This window comes from Scyliorhinus canicula, chromosome 12 (assembly GCF_902713615.1).
Source record: "Scyliorhinus canicula chromosome 12, sScyCan1.1, whole genome shotgun sequence".
Classification (NCBI taxonomy): domain Eukaryota; kingdom Metazoa; phylum Chordata; class Chondrichthyes; order Carcharhiniformes; family Scyliorhinidae; genus Scyliorhinus; species Scyliorhinus canicula.
The window spans coordinates 87257866-87279531 of NC_052157.1; the positions used below are offsets into that span (position 1 = coordinate 87257866).

The window sequence follows — 21666 nt, forward strand, 5'->3', positions numbered from 1 at the left end:
CAACTAGGAATGTCCTTCTGATTGGTCAAATATTATGCCAGGTTAAGCACTATAGAGTGTTTCCATTACATTCTGCTGTGCTCGAGCTCAGGGCACTCAAAATATATTTCCGGCACATCAAAAACATGTTGGAAGGATTTTCGTGCAGGAAATCGACCAGTTGAGTAACACCAAGTTCTAAATTTTCCGGGCCGTAATGGCTGGCTAACAGCAAGTGCTTTATGTACTTCAATTAAGCTGGGTTTTAGGCGAAAACACTTGTTCTGTTGAGGTATTATACCACCACGGCCACAATACGACGGCCACCGTGCTTTTAATTTGACTCTTGCGAACGTATGTCGGCTGATTAGCGAGACTATTCAACAAGAGTTATCAAAATGACAGACGCGACGACTCACCACAAGGCTGAATTTGTTTTTTTAGTTTTCCGATTTCTGCGATGAAAAGAAAATGCGATTTCGAAAGTGAGAGGCGTTGTTTTCGGTAAATATTCACTAACATTACTGGAACGGTCTATGTTTTGTCTTGGAATTCAGTGGAAAGCGGGTATGAAATAATCAATGGTTCCATGCACCTCAGCAACATTATGCAGCTCAATTCATCCAACATAAGTATTTGACGAGAGCGAAGCAATGCTAAATCACGGAAACACGTGTCCCAGGAAAGGAAAATAAACTAATAATCTCTGAAATGCCATAACGCGCGATATACCTTCATTTTTAACGTTGATTTCCTGTTCTGATAAGAACATAAAACAATGGCTTGTATTAACAGCAACAATAATGCGTGAGTATACTGTTGGAATCAAAATGACAGGAAACGTGTTCTTCACTTAATATAAGATAACTAGACACCGCATCAGAGTATATTGGGTGATACCACCAACGTACTGGTAGAAACAACTCTTTTGGAAGTAATTTGCAAAGTAGGAAAGGAAAGTAAAAATCAGAGAATTATAGACAGGTAATTTTACAACTGAGAACGAAGGGAACGAATGCCATGGCATCATTAATGTGCGTCATGCACAGTTCGGATGGATTAAAACAAGACATTATTTCCTGTGATTTGCGGACTGGAGGAACATATATGATGGGTATACAGAATGTATTGAATTTAAAGCTGATTGTATTAACATCGGCCAGTTGCTTACCGAGAGACATTGCAGATGAACAAAAAGTGCAGATGAACAAAAAGTGACGGAGGTCCGAGAGTTTGCACAGGTGAGGATTTAAGCAGTAAGATTTTCCATGGTATCAATGTGACAGCTATTTCAGCAACAAACGATTTCAGGCAGTAGTGGAGACTGCTAATCACGATGGCGCAAAAGTATCTATTCGTGTCGATCTATAAATCTCATGATTTATATTCCACTCACCATGTTCTCCGCAGCTCTCCTTTAATTTCTGGAATTCTACAAGACATAAGAATGCAAAATGGCACATTACCATAAAAAGTGGAAATTGACGAATTTCAGCTCTGCACAGCCTTCTCATATGGCATGGGTACCTGTTCAATTCCATTGGCTGGACTTTTTTTGCGATTTGACGATCAACAGAAGGAGTATTGCATACTTTTTCTGGAGATACCGTAAGTCCACGGAATACACAACACGATTCCTGTCATATGTTCTACAATCTAAAAAGAATTATTTCGGAACAGTGCAGGATAATATTATTTTAGACATAGCAAAGCGGCAGTATATATCTCAAATGGAGACTTTCAGAAAACTGTGTTGACCCCCTTGAAACTCTACATACTAAGGCATTTGTTGTTTTTGTTAATAATCGATATCTTCGGGCAGAACTGTAGTGCAGTGTTTAGCATAGCTGCCTCACCGTGTCGAAGTCTCAGATTCGATCCCGATTCTGGTTCACTATCCGTGTGGAGTTTACACATTCTCCCCGTGTTTGAATGGGTTTCTCCCCCACAATACAATGATCTGGAGGTAAGAAGTGGATTGATCCAGCTAAATTGCCCCTTAAGTGGAAAAAGATAAATTGGGTGCTCTAAATTTATTTTAATCAAAGAATAATTAATTTAAGTTAGCTGTTCAATTAAACGGAAAAAAGAAACAGAATAGTAAGCAGAGACACCACTGTTTTAATTTGTTCATGAGACGAGGACGAGGACATTGCAGGCTCAGCCAGCATTTAATGCGTATCCCTAATTGCACTTGACTTGAGTAGTTGGTTGGGCCATTTCTGAGGTCGCCCGAAGGGTCAAGCACGACGATTTCTAAAAGAAACAAAAGCGCAATGGTTAAACAGTTTTTCTTGGTGCCACGTCAATGATTTATGGCGTTGCATTTACTGAATAAAATCGGTGCAAGAACATTCAGTAGGTCGTTGAGTAACGTGCAGGAAAAAATATCTGTTTGAGTAACTAGGAAGTAACCAACTGGTAAATGTATGAAAAACAAAGATAAAGGTGCAGCGGATGCAACATACTCCTTCCTTATCTTTCCATTCTGCGGTTCTGCAGTTTATTCGACTTTTTAAACCAGTTCTTCGTTATGCAACCGGCTAATGTGAAACCCCTACCTAAATGCTCTCTCCAACTGTTAGATAAATCAATAAAACGAAAAGCCACCATGGCACAGACGCGGCAAGTCATATCTGTTTATGCTGGTTGTCTGTCTGTAGGACAGTCCAGTTAACTCAATTCTTCCACGGCGTCATTCGAATCATGTAGGTTGATACCTAGGTATAAAGCAGGAGCCGAATGTTATTTGGCTATTCCAGCACATTCTCAATAATGCCACTGCTTGTCTGGCCGTTACAGAAAATTCACAACGTACCTCATAACCTAACGCAAACATCCATACCAAGAATCAATCCACATCTGCCTTACTATTATACAAAGACGCGCCTTACATCGTTTTGTAAATGAGATTACATATGATTCACAACACTGCAGGATAGGCAAAACAAAATATCCACACCCTTTTATTCCAATGCGCGACACTTTGCTTTTAAGCAGTGACCTCAAAGTTGTTTTTCGCCGATAACTTGAAGCATCCTCTCCACATCCATGGAATCATAGAATCGTTAAAGTGCAGAACGAGACCATTCAGTGCATCGAGTCCGCACTGACCCTCGGAAAGAGCACCGTACCAGGCCCAATCTCTCACCCTATCCACAAACCCACCTCGGGCCAATTTAACATACTAAATACATTTAACCTGCACTGCACGTATTTGGACCATGGTAGGAAACCTGAGCACCTGGAGAAAACTCAGGCAGGCACTGGAAGCATGTGCAAACTCCACACACAGTCATAAGGGGTCGGAATCCAACCTGGGTTCCTGGCGCTGTGATACGGCACTGCTAACCACTGTTCAACCATGAGTACTAAAGGGGAATTTTACGAGTATCAAGAGTCTAACTAGCGTTTTTCCTACATGAAGTTATATGTTTTTATTCTTATTCTTCCAAACTGCCAAATATGACACCCCACTCAATGCATTGGTTTTCCTAATTATTTGCGGTGACCGTATGCTAACGTTTTTACAATTCATACATTGTCACAACCAGACGGATCTGCATTTCAGAGCTTTGAGATATCGGAGTATTTAGATAAAATGCTTTTCCTTCTGTCTCCTGCCCGAGTGCACGATTTATCATTTCCCCACTGTACACATCATTAAAGATCTATTTTCCCACGCACTCAATGCTTCCTTTTAATTTTGTAACCTTCTTATGACCATCTTCGAACCATAACTTTGGCCAGAGATTTTAACTGCATTGTGGCCATGGTCTTTAAGAACTGGGACAAAGCTAACAATATATTTATTTTGCATTTTGTCGATGTAACGACCTGATGTAATCAATGAACCATTTTACGCAGTTAAGAAAAGAGAGTAATCCTGGATCAGATATAAGAACATGGATAGCGGCAGGAATCATCAACATTCTGTACAAAGAACGGGGGAGAATTTGCAAACAATGAGTTCAGAGATATGTGTGAAAACGTGACATCATAGTTTTGAATACGGCTGCGGAATGCCCTTCAGTAATGGTATGTGTGAAAGAAACCATGCTGTAATAGATGACAAGCTCCTGAAAATGTTGGTAGGTCGACCAAACTGCAAGTTAATGTCAGCCTTCGCATGGGCGGTACATGCGAATTATTCGTTGAAGATGGTTGGGGCTCCATTCCTTATTATTGGGTTTTTGGTAGCAATCCTAAAATTCCGTTCATTTTGAATGCCCAGCCTCCAGCTTGGGAAGGGATGACAATTAACGCTGCCTTTGTTGAACATTTGAATGTTTTACATAGCAGCAGAAAAACTTTTTGGTAGGCAACTTCTCTGAAAGATTTCGCAGAGCTTTAAGGCATAATGTATGACCATCAAATTGCATTTGTCAGCCAGGAGACAAAACATATTAGAACATAGAACACAGAACACTACAGCGCAGTACAGGCCCTTCGGCCCTCGATGTTGCGCCGAACCGTGAAACCATCTGAAGCCTATCTGACCTACACTATTCCATTTTCATCCATATGCCTATCCAGTGACTACTTAAATGCCCGTAAAGTTGGCGAGTCTACTACTGTTGCAGGCTACTGTTGTAAAAGATACAATTTAAATGAATAAAAAGGCCCAGGGCAGTTCTCAGCCACAGATGGCAAAACAACTGCTTTGCAACGTGACATTAAAACTGTTTGTGTACAGACATCACGAAAAATGGGGACATATTGCAAACTTTAAAATGTAGTCAGAGCAGAAGAGCATAACGGGGAACCAGTGTCATTTGGTACGCACGTTGTACAGAACTATGAGGAATGGTGAACTGATATCGACAGTATTTCTGTAGAAGACATAATACTTCTGATGAATTAGAACAGGCAATTTTTCCGCAAGGAGAACTGCCAAATGTTGGTGCAAAATTGACATACTTGCCTGAAAGCATTCCTGGCAACACCCACTACACAAATAAACACTTTAACAAAGATAACACGTTTGTATTCTTCACTGAGAGCAGTTATGACTTTTAAAATTAGCAAGTGATCTGAAGACATACTTCGCATGCAGAGAGATCAATATTACACCTTGTTTGGCTGGATACAGCTATATACTCTGCAAACGAAATAAGGCGAAGGTCAGGCTTGTGACAAGAGTGAAGGCAACTTAGAAAGTCAGGATTTACGGGTAGTTTCAACTCGGCAGGAAATGTTATTTTAGCTTGGCTCTATTGGCGACCAAGGCAAGGGAATGCATATCTATAGACGTAAAAACTGCCTTTTTCCAGAGGCATCAACTTTAGATTGACATTGTTCTTCGCTCTCCCAAAGAGGCAATTAACACAGAAGGGGTAGTTTGGAAGCTAAACAAATGTGTATATGGATTACATTATGAGTTTAAAGTCTGATATTTTTCGGTACGGTCAGTGTTCTTAATATTAGGCTGTTGCCAGTTGAAAGCAGATCCGGAAATGTTGTATTGGCAATATAAGGGAAATATTTCTGGCACCTTTATTGTGCATCTCGTTTATTTTTGTGGTGTGGGACTTGTGATTTCGAAACAATTGTTGTCCCTGGGTTAAGGACAGAATTAATGGTTGGAAGTCAGGCATACGCTTAATATACTTGTATTGGACTGTAAATCGGACATACTGAGATCGGCGAACTTTACGTCAGCAATCTTATGTGGAGAGAAGGAGCCCAATCGCAATTAGTCATTGCCGGGTCGCACCAACAGATGCCGTGGTTTCAAAGACGGATAAATAGCAACTGAAAAGTTTAATTGTGCAACTAAATTAGTTACGTAGACAGACTCCACCGGACAACTTTTGATGTCTTAGATTTGTGTACAAAATAAATGATCTTTAAGTGGAAGACATAATGAGAGCGAATGGTGCGTTGGCCAAACAAAAAATGCAGGAATGTGTTTTGCGTTTCCCGGGTTTAGGTGATCTCAGGCATTTCAAATTCACAGTTTGCAGTGGCGCATCCTATGTAAACGTATATGATGGGGTTTGAAGCGCAGGAGGCATTTGTAATTTTCATTTTTGGGACCAATGATAAATGTTGCCCCCTTGTGTGGGAATGAAATAAAATAAGGAGAGTGGTCAAAAGTGCTTTGGCCGGTGTGAAATTCTGCCTTTTACAGGCGATGCTTATGGCCTTTTATGAATCCAATATATAATATTAATAATAATCTTTAGTGCTACAAGTAGGCTTACATTAACACTGCACTGAAGTTACTGTGAAAAGCCCCTCATCACCACATTCCGGCTCCTGTTCTGATGCACAGAGGGAGAATTCAGAATATCCAAATTACCGAACAGCACGTCGTTCGGGACTTGTGGGGGGAAATCGGAGCACCGGACTGCACCCACGCTGACACAAGGAGAACGTACGGACTCCACACAGACGGTGATCAAGCCAGGATTCGAACGTGGGGAACTTGGAGCTGTGAACCATCCGTGCTTCACACTGTGCTACCGTGCTGCTATGGACAGGCATTTTGGGATGAGAAAATTTGGCTAACATTCCCATTGAGTGTGACATTGAAAAATAATACCTGTGCGAATATGTGCACTCTACAAAAAGTGTGAATGAGGAAAGGTTAAGGATAGCCATCACCAGCTTGAAGCAGGTATTTGACAAAGGAAAGATTAGAAAAATTAAATGGGTCCACAGTGTCCATCAATTATCCAATTGTCTTACGAGGAGATGGGAATGGTACGTTTGTATTATTAATGAAATAATGTATTATTTTTCCTTCCACAAATGAAATAAAGACAAAAAGTGGGTAGGATGGTGAACGGGGGTGGGGGGGGGGGGCGTGTTTTTGAGTTTCTTGTAATTTTGTTTCTTCAGTGGAAACCAGTATTTACGAAAATATTAATTTTCTCGACGGAAGGGGAAACGATTAGGAATGGGATCAGCGACATAACAATTATATATAGCCTTAAATTGAGGGGTAATAGATATAGGACAGAGGTCAGAGGTGGGTTTTTACGTAAAGAGTGGTGAGGCCGTGGAATGCCCTACCTGCAACAGTAGTGAACTCGCCAACATTGAGGGCATAAAAAATTTTATTGGATAAGCATATGGATGATAAGGGCATAGTGTAGGTTAGATGGCCTTTAGTTTTTTTTTCCATGTCGGTGCAACATCGAGGGCCGAAGGGCCTGTACTGCGCTGTATCGTTCTATGTTCTATATATGTCAAATTGAAATGCAGTATCCAATAACTGACACTCATGTTGAGGGGTTGCAGGTGACACTTGTGATGTGGTGATACTCATCTGTATAGAGTATGTTTAAGGAAAATAAAAGTGTCTGGGAAACGAGCAGAACTATTGACTCTTCATGCAACAGCAGCCAGAAAGCTAACAAGGCGGCTAAATGGAATTGAGGATTATCACAATTGCATGACAGACTAGACTCAATGGGTGAAACAACGTCCTTCTGATACTTTGTCTTCCGGGCTTATGGTTTCTAAAACATTCCAATGCCACTTGTGAAGCAAACTGGGAAATAGATTCTCGTCTTTGATCCCCAACTAATTTTGAACAACAAAGTCGCATGCGTTGCCTTCCAATCCAATGACATCTTCAGAAAGTCAGATGAGTTTCGGAAAATGGGATTCAATATACAAACTATCTCGCAATCTAGTTATTTTGCACACTCAGATGAAGGCAGTTAACGACCAGATATTTGTCCTCACTTATTTCCAAAATAATATTGACCACAACTGCACTCATAAATGCAATTTTCCTGAATTCCATTCTTTCTTTCATTTCCGTATTTACCGCCGATTATGGGATTACGGTTTTGGTAATAATGAAATCTTTCTAAATCTCCTGTAATTTGCTTTTATAGTATTGACCATCTCTAATTGAAAGACGCAGGCATGTACTAAATTCCTTTTCAATAAAACGTACTGCATATATCTACAGGTATCATCTCAGTGTGGTAAACTCACTTCAGATATGGCCCTATCGCTCTTTTTTATACACTAATATAATTTTGCAACACAGTAGGAGACCATTCGGACCATCGTGCCGAAGGAGCTAGCTAGCTGGTCCAAAACACCAGCCCTATCTCCATAGATGTCCACATTCATGACTATCAAATATCTGTCCAGGTCATTTTTGAAACCTCCTACGGAATACACCACTGCGAACCAGGTAGCACATTCTAAGTGCTAGCAATGGTCTGATTAGAGATGCTTCTCTTATCTCTTTCGTAGATCTCTGACCAACCATCTTAAAATTGTGACCCGCCTACTCACTGACTTTCCAACTGGTGGCAAACCCTATTAAAATTCTTCATAATTTTCATCAACTTAATAAAGTCGCCTCAATTGTTTGTGTTCTCAGGAGCACACACCCAGTTTATTTAAACGTTTCTTGGTCGAGTACTGCGACACGATTTGATCAAGCATTTCATCCAGCTCGAAAAAAATCTTTCCGTAACCTGCTTTGCTTGAAGGACGGAAACGTTATATTTGCCAACCCACACTTGTACTATTGTGCTACTTCCCATGTGCACCCTCATGAGAAGATCATCTTCCGGATTTATTGCGTCCAGAACTGGACGAAATTATGTCCTTGTCATCAGCCAGAACATTGCAAATGTTCCTCATTAATGCACTGTCAGTGTTCTCTATACTACTAATGTCTAATGTCACAATGTGATTCGCCAATATAAATGATGTACACCAAAATCACCTTGACCTTATGAGTTAAAAATCTGGAAATGGCGAAAAATTCTGATTTCCATTATCCAACAATCGCTGTATGTTTGAAATCTCGTTTCCCGGTTGACTCATCATTAATTTAATATGGAAAATAAATCGGATTTGGGGAGGGCTGTCGGATGTCATGAGTGTAAAACTAAGAAACGTCATATTGTATAAACACCTGTTGCATTAAATGTTAACCTGTTATACTGTTAAAATTTTAAAATGGCAATTAAAATACTAAAAAAGAATCCTGCAATGCCATTAGCGTTCAATAATTAATTGAGTGAGAAAACACTGCTCAGAGTTCAATTTAATCTCAATTAGATTGTTGTATAATGAGTTTCCATGAAATTCTCTCACAGACATATTTACCTTTTAACATATATTAGAAACACTTCAGGTGGAAACGAGGAGCCCATCCAGATATGTGAATGTGAGAAATTTAGATAACCCTGTTGATGAATGTACGTCACATGCACTGTCAAAATACTGTCAAGCTGCAACAGAGATCTGGCGCAAGGAATAATAGACATGAGTCCTGAAATACTTTTGAACCTAGATTAAGAGCAACCATTAATTTTGTTTCGAATAAGAATGAACTGTGGTGTGGTTCATCCACCTACATGTACATCTTTGTGTTGTGGTGAGATGACCCACATAGATAGGGAAGAATGTGTAAACTCCACACGGACAGTGGCACGGAACGGGATCGAACCCAGGTCCTCGGCGCCACGAGGCAGCAGTGCAAATCCGAGCGCAACCGTGCGGCTCATGGAGGGTAAGATACTGAGTTCATGCTTTGGATTTGTCTCAATCGAAAATAACATTGTGAAAGATTCCTGGACGAAAGAACATTCTCAAACGCGATGGCTTTACAAGCAACGATTTCGAGATATTTGGTTTGCTGCGGATGCTTAGAACTAATAGGTTTTTCAGAAAAGAGTAGCGCATCTCTATTCCTCATAGAAGTTCCAGCATCTGCAAGTCACCAAAACGGAATGCTATTTAATTACCTGGATGCGGCGAACGCCAGAAACGCACGCAAAGGCCCACACAAATCAGGAAAAGACATGTTTTCGTATCTGCAACACTGAACGTGCAATATCGAGAACTAAACGCATGAGGAACAAAAGACGCGATTATTCGCATGGATGTCTTTCTTCGGCACCCTCTCTGGAACAAATTGAATAGAACAACTACCAGGGATACAAACAGGGGGTGCCGGGAAGGAATTTTCTACTTCAACAAGCGGAAAATTCATGAACAACTAGCAAAGCATTAAATCGAGCCTCTTAATATTATGCCCAAAGTTGGAAAATGTTTACCCAGAGACCTATAGTTCGCAAAATATTGGAAATGAAAGTATTGTAAGCCAGCGGGTGGGCCATTAAACCTGGAGACTTCAAGGGGTACGAAGCTCTTGTGGAAGAAATATAAATATGTTTTGCAAACAGGAATGCGTACAGGTTTCTAGATATATATTAGTAGCAGGTATTGCAAGGGCATGTGGAAGAGAACGGTTTTGCAGACGACTGGAAACTGCACTGCACACAGGTCGAATGAAAAACATATATTTCCAAGAGACCAGAGCAGTCTTGAAGTGAGCAGAAACCTGTGAAGACTAAATCGTGGAGGGAGTTACTGGTTAAGATATTATACTATGTATGTGCATGTCGTTGCACATACTTAAGAAACACACGATTCATCAAAATAAGATGTGAATTCAGGTCCTGTGCCACTTATAACCACAACCGATTACATGTGGAACCTGGGTACATCGAAAGAATATGGTAGCAGATTCACAATATCACAACAAAACGTAAGTTCTCCTCCTGACCTTTTATCAACAAGATATTAAAGTTACAAAATAAACAACACACACACACAACTAACAAAACCCAGCCGATATGGATCACAGCAAGGGTAGAACGGTAGCATAGTGGTTAGCACAAATCATTCACAGCTCCATGGTTTCAGGTTCGATTCCCGGCTTGGGTCACTGTCTATGCGCAGTCTGCATGTTCTCCCCGTGTCTGCTTGGGTGTCCTACGGGTGCTCCGGTTTCCTTCCACAGTCCAAAGATGTGCAGGTTAGGTGGATTGGCCATGGAAAATTGCCCTTAGTGTCCGAAATTGCCCTTAGGGTTAGGTGGAATTACTGGGTGATGGGATACGGTGGGATGTGGGTTTGGGTAGGGTGCTCTTTCCTAGAGCCAGTGCAGACTCATTGGGCCGAATGGCCTCCTTCTGCACTGTAAATTCTATGATAACAAGGACTACCCAATTCTAATTCCCCAATAAACCTCCCCAACTGACCAAGTCCACCATGCCTCCCCTCCACCCCCACCCTTCTCCCACACCTGTTCGCGTTTTTTTTCACCAAAGTATTCTATGAACGGCTGCAACCTCCGGGCTAATCCGAACATCGACCCTGTTCTTTCGAACATAATCTTCTCGAGCTGGCGACATCCAGCCATCTCATTGACCCACTCTCCCGACTTTGCTGTTCTGGGTCCCTCCATCTCAACAAAATCAGTCTCCGGGAAGGCGCTGAAAAAGAAACATCGCAACCTGGACCACAGAGTCTTCTGACACAATACAAATAGCCACCTCTGGAATCGGAAGCACACTTGCCTTCAGTACTTGCGATATCACATCAGCAAACCCCTGCAAGAATTTCCTAAGCTCCCTACATCCATAAAATATATGGACCGATACCACTACCGGAAACCCTATCAATCCCACCTGCAATAAACCGGCTATTTCCAATGGTCGGCATCCACACTTAATCCGCTCCAGCTCCATGTGCTGGCACCATTGTTCCCATAGCCTCAGAACAGCCACCACTACCGGCTCTGTGGAGTACATGAAAGGCGATAACAGCGGAGGCGCTGTAAACAGTGTGCCTAAACTCGTGTTCCGACATGAGGCCGCCTCCATCCGCTCCCATACTGACCCCTCCCCTACAATCCTCTTCCTGACCATGGCTATGTTGGCCACCCATAATCATTTAGAAAGTTCGGAAGGGAAATCCACCCCCACACCCCTCGACCCCCGTCCAGCAGCACCTTCTGAACGAGTCGGGTTTTAACCGCCCAGAAAAACACTGAGATCACATAAAAACATAAGAACATAAGAACTAGGAGCAGGAGTAGTTCTCCTCGAGCCTGCTCCGCTATTCAATTAGATCATGGCTGATCTTTTGTGGACTCAGCTCCACTTTCCGGCCCGAACACCATAACCCTTAATCCCTTTTTACATTTTTACATGATTTACATTCTTGCGAAAAAGCCTTGGGACGATAGGTTGAAAGGCTCGGGAAAACAAAGAAGAACCACGGGAGTACCGTCACCTCCACCGCCAAAAACAACGGGAGCGCATTCACATTCTAAAGTCCACCTCATCTGCTCCACTAATCCAGCCAGATTCAGGTTATGCAGCTTCTCCCAACGCCACACTACCTGAATGCAAAACTAACAAAAGCTCCCCCTCACCACCTTGAAACGTCATATCCCCCTATCTCTTCTAATGCACTCACCTGAAATATCTCACTCTTATCCATCTTCAAGTTGTACCCCGAAAACCGGCTGACATTTATCTTGGATCCCCATAATTCCATCAACCCGTCCCCCATACCAGCGAGACTGAAATGCAGAATAACAGGTCGTCCCATAAAGAGAGACCCTGCGCTCCAACCCCCCATGGTCATGCCCTGCCATTGCCAACGGCTCAGGTACCAAGGCAAAACGCAGTGGGGAGAGTCGACATCCCTGCCTCGTCCCCGGTGCAGTCTAAATTAACCCGAACTCACAGGGTTCGTCCGCACATTCGTCAGCGTTGCCGAGTGTCGCTGCCGGATCGAATCCACAAAGTCCTTCACAAACACAAAATGCCCAAGGACCACCACAAATAATCCCACTCGCCAGATCATACATCATAGAATTTGCAGAAAGAGACAATTCTGGGCATCGAATCTGCACTGGCCCTTGGAAACAGCACCCAACTTAAACCGACTACCCCACCCTGACCCTGTGATGCATTGTCCCCACCTAACCTCTTGGGATACTAACGGAAAGCCCCAAAGAAACAAACCCCATGAAATGAAAATAGCTTTTTGTCACATGTAGGATTCAAATGAAGTTACCTTGAAAAGCCTCTACTCGCCACATTCAGCCGCCTGTTCAGGGAGGCTTGTGCCGGAATTGAAACGTGCTGCCGGCCTGCCTTGGTCTGCTTTCAAATCCAGCGATTTAGCCCTGTGCAAAACATGTCGCCGGAGGATAAGGAAGGGAACATATTCTCCAAAGGTCACCGTACTTCTTCTCCTGCCAGTTGATTGCCCCTGACAAAATCTATCGCCTGCTGCGAATTCCCAAAATACAGCTCTCGACCTCTATAGGTCACGCAAAAGCGCGCCGGATACAGCATTCACACTCTTCTTCAAGAGGGCTGCCTTCACCTTATTAAAGCTCGCTCCCGTCTTGGCATGCTCGGCACGCAGGTTCTGGTACACACGTAACTCACTGCCCTCCCAGGTCCAGCCTCACGTCTGCCTGTCCCATCTCAAAATTCGATCTTTGTCCAAGAACCGGTTCAGGCCCATCACCATCGCCCTCGGCGGTGCGTTCCCCTGTGACATCCACATTAGCGCCCTATGCTCGCAGTACACTTCCGAGGGCTGTGCAGTGCCCCCTTTCGCGGCAGCTTTCCGAACAACCGAGCCACATACACGCCGGCGTCAGACCAACACTACCCTCGGGTGGCTCCACGATCCTCACTTTGTGATTGCGAGCCGATTCTCCAAGTCGTCCACTTTATCCTGAAGCCGCCTCTGTTTGTTACGCCTCATCCCCATCACCTCTGTCATCGAGGCAAGCTGCTTTTCGTGCTCTCCCACTACCTCCTCAACCGTCTAGATCGCAAGAACCTGGGCTTGCTCATTGTCTCCAAGCAATCCACCCCACCTTTATAGGGTCATCTACGATGGCTTTCTCCTTAAAAGCCTCCTTCATCTGCTGGATGAGTAACTCGTTCAGAAAACCCACCATGTGCTCCACCAACCAGGGGCCGAGCAGATCGGACCCCGACACTCCGCCATGCCCACCTGTAGCGCAGGCACGACTGCAACTTTCAACGACTGTTCCCTTCTTTTTCGGCTACTACTGGACCACGAATCCTTCCTGCAGTGGAACACTGTCCTATCACACCTCCTGCCCCTTTTTCAAACACAGATCCCACCCATTAGCCTGGGAATAGGTACGATAATTCCTCAACTCGCGTGAATAAACAAATATGCGACCACTCACACCATGGCCGACATCGAAAGTCGTCAACTGACACTTCTCACCTCTTACACGAATTAGTATCATCATGTATGTACCCTTTTGTCAAGGTTACCTTCTCGCGCTACCCTGATCTCTTTTCACTCCTTTAAAATCGTCAAATTTGCATATTTGCTTCTCAAATATGATCAGCATATTTGTGAACACAAATCTGTGCGAGAACGTTCCATTGGTTCAGCACCGTCAAAGTGAAAATATGACCCCTTCTTCAGCCCTTAAATAACCTTTGAAAAGCCTGAGACTGGAAATTATTGTTCGAATGTCAATGTCCATACCGCAACTGGTGATCTGTCCTCGGTCGAAATTTCGTGTTTCATTGAGATCCTGTCTCACTCTTCCAAAGTCTGTTCAAACGATCTACTCGACCCATTCTGTCCACATGTGATAATTCTTGTATTCTATGGATCCCATCGCATCCCTTCAATTCTTCACGTTATTCTTTCTGAGGAAAAGAGGTTAAACAGACCAGGTTGTTTTAACTCAGCACTGCGCATGTGCAGTAAGAAGACACAGTCTGAAGGTATCATGGACCCTGAGTCGCGGGTCTTATTTAAATTAAACTACATTTGTTATTTATTTGTTCTTTGTTATTTACAGCACATAAGGATGCCATTTATCCAATTGTGTCCGAACCAGATTTCAACAGGACTATCCAGGTCGCCCCATTCAGCAGCCCTAGCACACTTTCAAATTTTTATCCTACTCTCTTTCCAAACCTCCTGTGCAATCAACCTCCACCACTTTGCAAGTCTGCACACTCCCAAACCCAGCAACTCTCTGAGTAAAGAAGCTTCTGCACATCCCAAACATTGGTGACGTGTTAACCATGTTGAATTTTTGACAAATATTACTGACATACCACTGAATCACAGATTATACAGAGCAGAAGGCGGTCATTTGTCCCATCGAATCTGAGCCGGCAATAGAAAATCGAATACTTCTTAAGATCATGCTTCTACCCTATTCCCGTAACCTACCTAATATTTTTGGGACAAAAAGGGGCAAATTCGTGCAATCAGACCACCAAACATCCAGATATTTGGACTGTGGGAGGAAACCGGAGTACCCGGAGGACACCCGTGCAGACAATGAGACACACTGTGAACTCCACAGAGACAGCAAACTAAGGCGGGAATTGAATCTGGGACTTGGAACAATGGTGCAGCAGTGCTGGCAAACTGTGCCACCATGCCACACTTAGTAATTTGATTTTGTTAAACGAAGGCCAACTAGAAGAAACAAAATATATCGTAATTTTCAACACCTTAAAAACTAAATGACTTGCTATTCTCTGCTTCAAGGAGAACACGGAACAACATTCCAATATATCCTTGTATCTAAAACTCCTCCATCCTTTAATTTTCTCACCAATTTGTCATGTGGCCCTAAGTTAAATGCTTTCAGAAAGTCCAAACATACAATATCAGCATCATTGCGTTCATCCACTGCCTGCGTCACCTCGTCATATAACTCAACACATTTTCCATACATAAGAATGTAAGAACTCGGAGCAGGAGTAGGCCATACGGCCCCTCGAGCCTGATCTGCCATTCAATGAGATTATGACTGATCTTCTGTGGACTCAGCTTCACTTTTCGGCCCGAACACAATATCCCTTCATCCCTTTATTCTTCAAAAACTATCTATCTTTATCTTAAAAACATTTAATGAAGGAGCCTCAACTGCTTCAGTGGGCAAGGAATTCCATAGATTCATAACCCTTCCGGTGAAGAGTTTCCTCCTAAACCCATTCCTATATCTACTTCCCGTTATTTTGAGGCTATGCCCCGGAGTTCTGCTTTCACCCGCCAGTGGAAACAACCTTCCCGCATCTATCCTATCTATTTACTTCATAATTTTATATGTTTCTATCTGATCCCCCCTCATCCTTCTAAATTCCACCGAGTGCATTCCCAGTCTACTCAACCTCTCCTCGTCATCCAACCACTTCAGCTCTGGCATGAACCCAGTGAATCTCCTCTGCACACCCTCAAGCGCCAGTACGTCCTTTCTCAGGCGAGGAGACCAAAACTGAACACAGGCCTCACTAACGCCTTATGCAATTGCAGTATAACCTCACTATTCTTAAAATCCACCCCCCTTGCAATGTAAGACAAAATTACATTCGCATTCTTAATCATCTGTTGCACCTGTGAACCAACTTTTTGCGACTCTGCACAGCAACATGTTTTAATATGTTATAATTTCAAAAATAATCGCTTTTTCTGTTATTCCTACCAAAATGGATAACCTTGCACTTGACAGGATGTTCCTCTGAAGAGAGATGTATTCAGAGCTAAGAGAGGCAATAAAATGATTGCGGGACGCGTGAATTTCCGATGCACAGATGCGGAACTGACATCGTCATTTGGAAGGACTCCTGCTTTTCCAAATCGTTAATGCGTGAATGATACTCTTCATGCACGATTTTGTCTTTACAAATTAATGCATCTTCGTTAAAAGAAATCAAAAAGCCGACAAGTGTATCTTGCTTTCTGTATCATTATACCAGGCATCACAGTAGCACAGTAATTAGCACATTGCTTTGACAGGTCCAGAGTCTCAGGTTCACTACGCGGTTTGGGTCACTGTCTCTGCGGAATCTGCATGTTGGCCCCATGTCTGCGTGGGTTACCCCCGGGTGGTCTGGTTCCTCGCACGGTCCAAAGATGTGCGGGATAGGTGGACTGCCCATGCCAAATTATCCTCAGTGTCCAATAGAATGTTAAGTGGTGATACTGGGTTATGGGAAGAGGGTGCCGGCGTGGGCTTGAGCAGCGTTCACTTTCCAAGAGCCGGTGAAGACTGGATGGGCCGACTGTAAATTCTATGATTCTATGATTATGTAAAAACCACATTACTAGGGCAGCATGGTGGTGTAGTGGTTAGCACAACTGCCTCATGGTGCTGAGGTCCCAGGTTCGATCCCGGCTCTGGGTCACTGTCCGTGTGGAGTTTGCACATTCTCCCCGTGTCTGCGTGGGTTTCGCCCTCACAACCCAAAAATGTGCAGAGTAGGTGAATTGGTCACGCTAAATTTCCCCTTAATTGGAAAAAATAATTGGGTAATCTAAATTAAAAAATAAAAACACATTACTCATCCCAGTCGGCAGCAAATGTAAAATCTTTAAACGCGTTGACTAATCAGGAATGCTTCTGCGTCGACCCAGTGATAGATTGTTTTGTAGACGGTGACAAAAATTCCCTAGAGGCCAGGCTGACAGAGTACATCTCAATTGATTCCACATATTTCACAATAATTACTTATCTCAACGTTCCACTCCCGGAAGGGTCTCCTTCCACGAACTGCGTCCAGGTCGGGGCTCACATTCTGTAAGGAGCTCCTCAAATTCGGAGGGAACACCGTCCACTTGTCAATTGTGAATGTTATTTTCAGCTGTGTTGAAGTGGAACTGGACGTTATACAACTGTCCCTTAAGTGGGTCGTAACAGATTGTTCGGCAGTAGCACTTCTTCGTTTCATCTTCACGTTCTTTTGCCGACTGGAAGGCCGGTCGTATGGAGCGGCAGGCATGTATAGTCGATGAAAGTCCAGACATTACAGTATATTTATCTTACCATTTAAAACCCAATACATTAATATTACCACCTCATCATCAACCACTATTAAGTCTGTATATTTATCGATGGAAAAATGTATTCAAAATAATCAAGAACTACCCAATTCCTTCCCTTCTCATCTTAGCATGTACAGTCCATGTGTCTCTGTGATACTTAATCTCGGCACGTCATTCAGATGTCAATATATGTCTTTGCCTTGTATTCAATGTTAAGTTTCAGTATTTTTTGAACTACTTCCTTTTCTTCGCTGAACTTAAGTTATTTGGGCATCCTTTTGACTTGAAAACGGGGCCTCACGGTAGCATGGTGGTTAGCATCAATGCTTCACAGCTCCAGGGTCCCAGGTTCGATTCCCGGCTGGGTCACTGTCTGTGTGGAGTCTGCACGTCCTCCCCGTGTGCGCGTGGGTTTCCTCCGGGTGCTCCGGTTTCCTCCCACAGTCCAAAGATGTGCGGGTTAGGTGGATTGGCCATGCTAAATTGCCCGTAGTGTAAGGTTAATGGGGGGATTGTTGGGTATACGGGTATACGGGTTACGTGGGTTTAAGTGGGGTGATCATTGTTCGGCACAACATGAAGGGCCTGTTCTGTGCTGTACTGTTCTATGTTCTATGTTCTATGAACTAAGCAACGAAGACCTCTGTATCGTATGCCACATCGTATTCCTCAAGACTAATCCAATAACACGTTTTCTGTTTTCAACGCAGAGGTGGTAACCAACATGTTAACATATGGTACGTTAACCACGTTTAGTTCTTCATTATGTTTATTATTTGACTGTATTTGGCTCGTTGTTTGCCAGGAGAACAATTGTTGCCTCTCTGCAATTGCCTTTGAGCTGAGTGGCTTGTAAATCCGAAAATTCTAACAGCAGCAGTTGTTGCGATTCGAACCCAATCCACATATACACTCAATTGCGTGACAAGATTCGAATCCAACTCCATGTTCATGTTTGTTGATGACACAAACGTATTGGTCCGGTCTCAGAAAATGATGAGTCAGCGGACAGGAGAGAGATAGAGAACATGGCGCAACGACAATCGATGTCCACTCAATGGCACCAAAACTAAGCAGCTCGTGGTTTACTTCAGGAAGCGAAGTGCGTACACCTGCATCAATGTTGACTGGCGGGAGATCGTTCAAAGATTCAAATTCCCATCTGAGCTGTGCCCCGGTCGAACCACATCGACTCTACGATCAACATAGAACAACAACGTCTGTTATTCCTCTTCCTGCTCAGGGGACTTAGCATGCCCACGTTGACTGTTATCATTTTTTACAGATGCACCACACAGAAATCATACTATCTGGCTGCATCACAGCTTGGTATGGGAACTGCTCGGCCCAAGACGGTAGGGAATGAGAGAGAGACGCGAAAACATCCGAGTCCGTCATTCGTCCCATCCATTGAGTCTATATATACCTCCCGCTGCCTTGAAAAAACACGCAACTTATTCAAAGCCCCCGCATCCATCCCTCTGCCTTGCACCCTCAATATTATCTCTTCTAACATCTTCCATCGGCCAGAAGATACAAAAGTCTAAGAACATTCACGAACAGATGCAAAAACAGTTCTGCCAGTTGTTTCCATTATCTTCAATGACCCTGTTACGAACTAAACTACCTCCCCATGCATCTTGTCTACCGTGCAGCTCGGCACTCTGTCTGTTTCAGCCAATGTGCTTGTCCAACTATTTACATTGTGTCGTTCTCGTATGTCCTAAGCTTTTTTCATCTCTGGAACGAGCTACCTGGACTGCACACGGGAGAATACTTTCCACTGCACCTCAGTACACGAGACCATAAAACTAAATCATATAAAATATCCTGTCGATTATTAACACAGTGGCGTTACCACTAGATGATCGTCGTAACACTTTCTCCCCTCCACATGCGTTCTTTTCACTATTTGCCAGTAGTTCTGAGATGACAATTTACTTGTATACCGTCCTCATATAGATCCTGGACTCCATATAGATATGTGAAGCTCTCCCTTTTTTTAAACGTACATGGAGGCTGACCTCTTACCTGCCGTCGTAAGTTTTCATCTCTTATTTAACTCATTAGTTGATATGCCAGACCACATCCCTGTTTTCCATACACTGACGAAGCATTGCATGAAAACTCTAGACAGTCATTGATTTATGTTATATTTCCAAATTGCCATTCGTAAATAATGGGTGAAGAGACATTCCAATTAGTTGTCTCAGTTATGACAAGTATCCAATAATTGACACTGACTATGTAAAGGTGGTTTTTCATATAAAGGTGATCTAATGTTCGAGTTTTGTGCAAAGTCTGTTGAAGTAAATTAAAGACGTTCATGGAAAAGCAGCAGAACCTTTGACTGTTTATACTACAACAGCTAAATGTCTAACACAGATAGCAGAGAATGGTTGCTGTGCAAATGTGTAGGGTTGAAAGATACAACTTTTCCAGACCAAATCAAGGAGTGAGTGAGAATAAAACAAATCAAAAATAAACAGATAAATGGCTGAACCTAGGATAAATATGGCTGAATATGAATACCCTCCCCCCACCTCTTATTTTCGGAAAGGGGAGTACGATCGGTTGAGAAGTGCAGTCGTTCTGCAGACTAAGGTAACTGCCTTCAGAAAGAGAAAAGAAGGTATGGCATTAGCTGTTTCTTTACCTTATGAAAGTAAAATCCGATGCAAAGTATTTTTTGAACTGGAATTGGAAGGGTGAGACCCAGAAGAAGGTCTAGAGATCCTATTACGTTACATGGATTTGATTTATGAAAATGCTGTCTTGTGTCATGAAGCATGGTCGGATTTTCATGGGTTCCGGAAATTAGAGAAATTCTCTATGGAAGGCTATATAATGGAAATTGGCTTACTATATAAATTGCTGGAGAAACACAACCTGGAACTTCCGCAGTCTGTGTTGGCCTTTTTATTACTCGACTGTGCTAGAGTATGCAACATGGACATACTCCTGGTTTTGACAGGAGTTCAGTTTTGCGGATAATGATACCTTATTCGATCAAATGTCAGAAGTTTAAAAAAGGTTTCTGAGGAAACGTCCGATTCCAATGGCTCTGATAACCCACATAGATCAGTATGCAATAAAGCAGAACATGGAAGACACAGTATGAACAGGATGGTGAAATCATACGGCTACAAACAGGTTACAAGATTACAAAGAGAGGTCTGGACCCGGAAAGTTTGCAGAGAGAAACCCAGTTAGAACCTACAATAGGAAGATGAACCCCATAAATGCCCCGGTATGATAAATCGACGTTTTCGATGTGACTCTCAATATCATTATTCTTTCAACTGTCGAACGCTTTGTAATAGAATGTTTAAAGCGACACATGACACGGAGAGGAAAATGATAGTGAGCAGAAATAAAGCATTGGCATATTAATAAGCAGTTTTATACCGGTAATTAGGGTGTTGGTTGCAGAATCCTTCAATTGTGCTGCATTGGACAGTGGCTGCACATCTACTGTGTGTGGAATTGACTGGTTAAAATGTTACCTGGACTCCTTGACTGTTGAAAATCGTAAGAATGTAAAGGAATTTGAAAGTACCACAAGTTTCAGGTTTGGAGATGATAATACTCTGAAGTCGCTGAAAAGAGTGGTGACCCCTTGCAATATTGCTGGAGTGAATCATTCCAATAGCACTGACGTTGTATCAAGTGAGATACCGTTGCTTCTGAGCAGACCGTCGATGAAGAAAGCACACCTGAAACTGGATATGGAAGACGATAAGGCAAGAATTTGTGGAAAGACAGTGGACTTAAAATTTACACAGTCGGGTCACTATTGTATTACATTATTGACAAATAATATTTCAAGTACAGTTGTTAAGGATGTTTTAATGTCATATGAAAATGGGACTTTAGGTGATAAGAAGCTTGACGTATTAAAACTGCATTTGCATTTTGCGCACCAGTGTCCTCGGAGGCAGACAAAAATTATTAAAGGATGCAGGGGTAAGTGATGAAGACTATCCTAAACTGATTGAACAGGTTTGTGATCGGTGTGAAGTTTGCAGGAAGAAAAGAAGGACACCAGCA

The 21666-nt window shown here is 42.8% G+C and overlaps 1 protein-coding gene across 1 annotated transcript in view; it reads right to left on the minus strand.

Moving 5' to 3' along the window:
• Window positions 1-21666, minus strand: part of LOC119974295 (tropomyosin-1, isoforms 9A/A/B-like) — a 122550-nt gene that overhangs the window by 11242 nt on the left and 89642 nt on the right. The window contains exons 8-10 of the mRNA XM_038813066.1: window positions 1376-1411; window positions 712-738; window positions 399-434 (exon numbers count right to left, since the gene is read on the minus strand). Coding sequence (XP_038668994.1) covers window positions 399-434; window positions 712-738; window positions 1376-1411 — 99 coding nt within the window. The remainder of the gene's footprint in view (window positions 1-398; window positions 435-711; window positions 739-1375; window positions 1412-21666) is intronic.